This window comes from Olea europaea, chromosome 16 (assembly GCF_002742605.1).
Source record: "Olea europaea var. sylvestris chromosome 16, O_europaea_v1, whole genome shotgun sequence".
Lineage (NCBI taxonomy): Eukaryota > Viridiplantae > Streptophyta > Magnoliopsida > Lamiales > Oleaceae > Olea > Olea europaea.
The window spans coordinates 17,607,391-17,609,379 of NC_036252.1; the positions used below are offsets into that span (position 1 = coordinate 17,607,391).

At 40.2% G+C, this 1,989-nt stretch overlaps 1 protein-coding gene across 1 annotated transcript; it reads left to right on the forward strand.

Moving 5' to 3' along the window:
- The first annotated feature begins 629 nt into the window (after window positions 1-629).
- On the forward strand, window positions 630-1,766 carry LOC111412707. The gene is made up of 2 exons (XM_023043630.1): window positions 630-1,130; window positions 1,188-1,766. The coding sequence occupies exons 1-2, from the start codon at window positions 630-632 to the stop codon at window positions 1,764-1,766; spliced, it is 1,080 nt and encodes a 359-aa protein (XP_022899398.1).
- Window positions 1,767-1,989: the final 223 nt, after the last annotated feature.

Here is a 1,989-nt window from a genome sequence, read left to right on the forward strand (position 1 = left end):
TGAATGGTTGGTCTGCCACTAGTACCACAATAGATGGTGTAGTCATTCCCACCCCGTAGAAAACTGGTCTAGAGCACAATTGGATAGTTGTAACTTTAATAGCAAGGCCATACATGCATTGTTTATGGCTGTGTCCTCCGAGGAATTTAGGAGAGTATCTATGTGTGAGGTAGCTAAGGATGTTTGGGATATTTTACAAACCACACATGAGGGAACCCAAGCCGTTAAAAATTCTAAGTTACAGATGCTGACCAGTAGGTTCGAGGAAATCAGGATGAGAGATGATGAGACATTTGATGTCTTTTATGCGAGCTTAAATGATATAGTGAATTCCTCTTTCAACCTACATGAGAAAATTCTGAAGCCTAAGATAGTTAGAAAAATTCTTAGATCCTTACCTAAGTGTTTCAGGCCGAAAGTCACAGCTATTGAGGAAAGTAAGGACATAGACACTATCAAGGTAGAGGAGTTAGTCGGATCCCTCCAGACCTATGAGTTGACCTTAGACAATCCTGCTAAGGAAAAATCCACAGCCTTGAAATCCACTAGGAATAATTGGATGAAATCTTCTGACTCAGATTCACCCAATGATGAGGAGATGGCCTACCTAGCTAAGAAATTTTGAAAAAATGTTTAGGAATAAGAAGAAGTCTCAAGAAAGACAAAAAGGTGGCCCGAGTGAATTTAGGAGAAAATCTAAATCCGTGAGATGCCATAACTATCGGGGTTTCGGTCATGTGAGGAATGAGTGCCCTAATGCTAGGAGAGTTGAAGAGAAGGCAATGAATACTACTTTAACCAATGACGAGCCTAGCTCGGACAATCAGAGTGAGAAATCCACATGTGAGGAGAATGGAAAATATGTGACCTTCGTTGCTAGGGTTAAGAGTGGATCCGAACAGGAGAGTGATAGGGAATGGGACTTAGATAGTAGTGAAGAATCTGGTGATGAGAGTGGAAGTGAGCAAGATCTAGAAACAGCCTATGATAGGATGTATGAGGAAAGCCTCAAGATCTTAGCCACTAACCAGGTAATGAGCAAGAAAGTAAAGGAGCTTAGACTAGAGAAGGAACAGTTACAGGCCCGGGTTAGTGATCTCACCGGTAAGAATGAGATGTCCTCTAAGAGAGTAAGTGAGTTGACCGTTGTGAATGAGACCTTAACTATTCAGGTTAAACACCTTTAGAGTGAGCTAGAGTTGTCTAGGTCTCAGTTACTTGCCTTTTCTAGTAGTTCTGAAAAGCCAAATAATATTCTAGGTATAGGCAAGCCGACTGGTTATACGGGAGGTCTAGGTTTTGATCTGAATATTGCTAGTACATCACAGACCACCTTTGTTCGTGCTACTGACCAGCCAAACATTGTGACTAACCCCATACCAAATATTGTGGGATCTTCAGGATGTAGGTCTACCAGACGTCATAGGACCCGTCGGCCTAGAAATAGAAATCAGCGTAAGCATATCATAGGTCCTAGGTCTGTCCCTACATATTTTCACGGTGGGGAGTTAGGTCACATCCGCCCTAGATGTCATCAATACCTGAACAAGAGTAAAAACTTGAGCCTGAAAAAGAATAAAAATCAGGTGTCTGTTGGTCAGATTGGATTCCTTGCTAATCAAGTGAATCGTTTGACTCAATTGGTGACACAGTTGTCTGGAAACAATCTCCGTTCTAGACAGGTTTGGGTGAAGAAAATCGATCTCCCAAATTTGGTTAGAGGTCGCGGTGCTCTTAAAGGAAAGAGCATTTATATACCTACTTGATTAAGTATTTTTGATACATGCTTGGTTCTTGATTAATATATATAATTATTGCATGCATCACGTGTACATTGTTTGTTTGTTTTTCTTGTTTTGTTGTTTTTCATGCATGTGCATTTTCACCTATGAGTTTTGGTGCATGCATCTTTATTTTTGTCTTTGTGTGTTTGACGTTATTTTATTTTGTGTGTACAGCATTCATTTTAGGAAAAATGAAAAACAAAAA

Coding starts and splice junctions, on each gene's coding strand:
- LOC111412707 (XM_023043630.1), top strand. CDS start 630: ATGTTTAGGAATAAGAAGAAGTCTCAAGAAAGACAAAAAGGTGGCCCG. Junction 1,131..1,187: donor ATGAGATGTCCTCTAAGAGA/GTAAGTGAGTTG, acceptor AAACACCTTTAG/AGTGAGCTAGAGTTGTCTAG.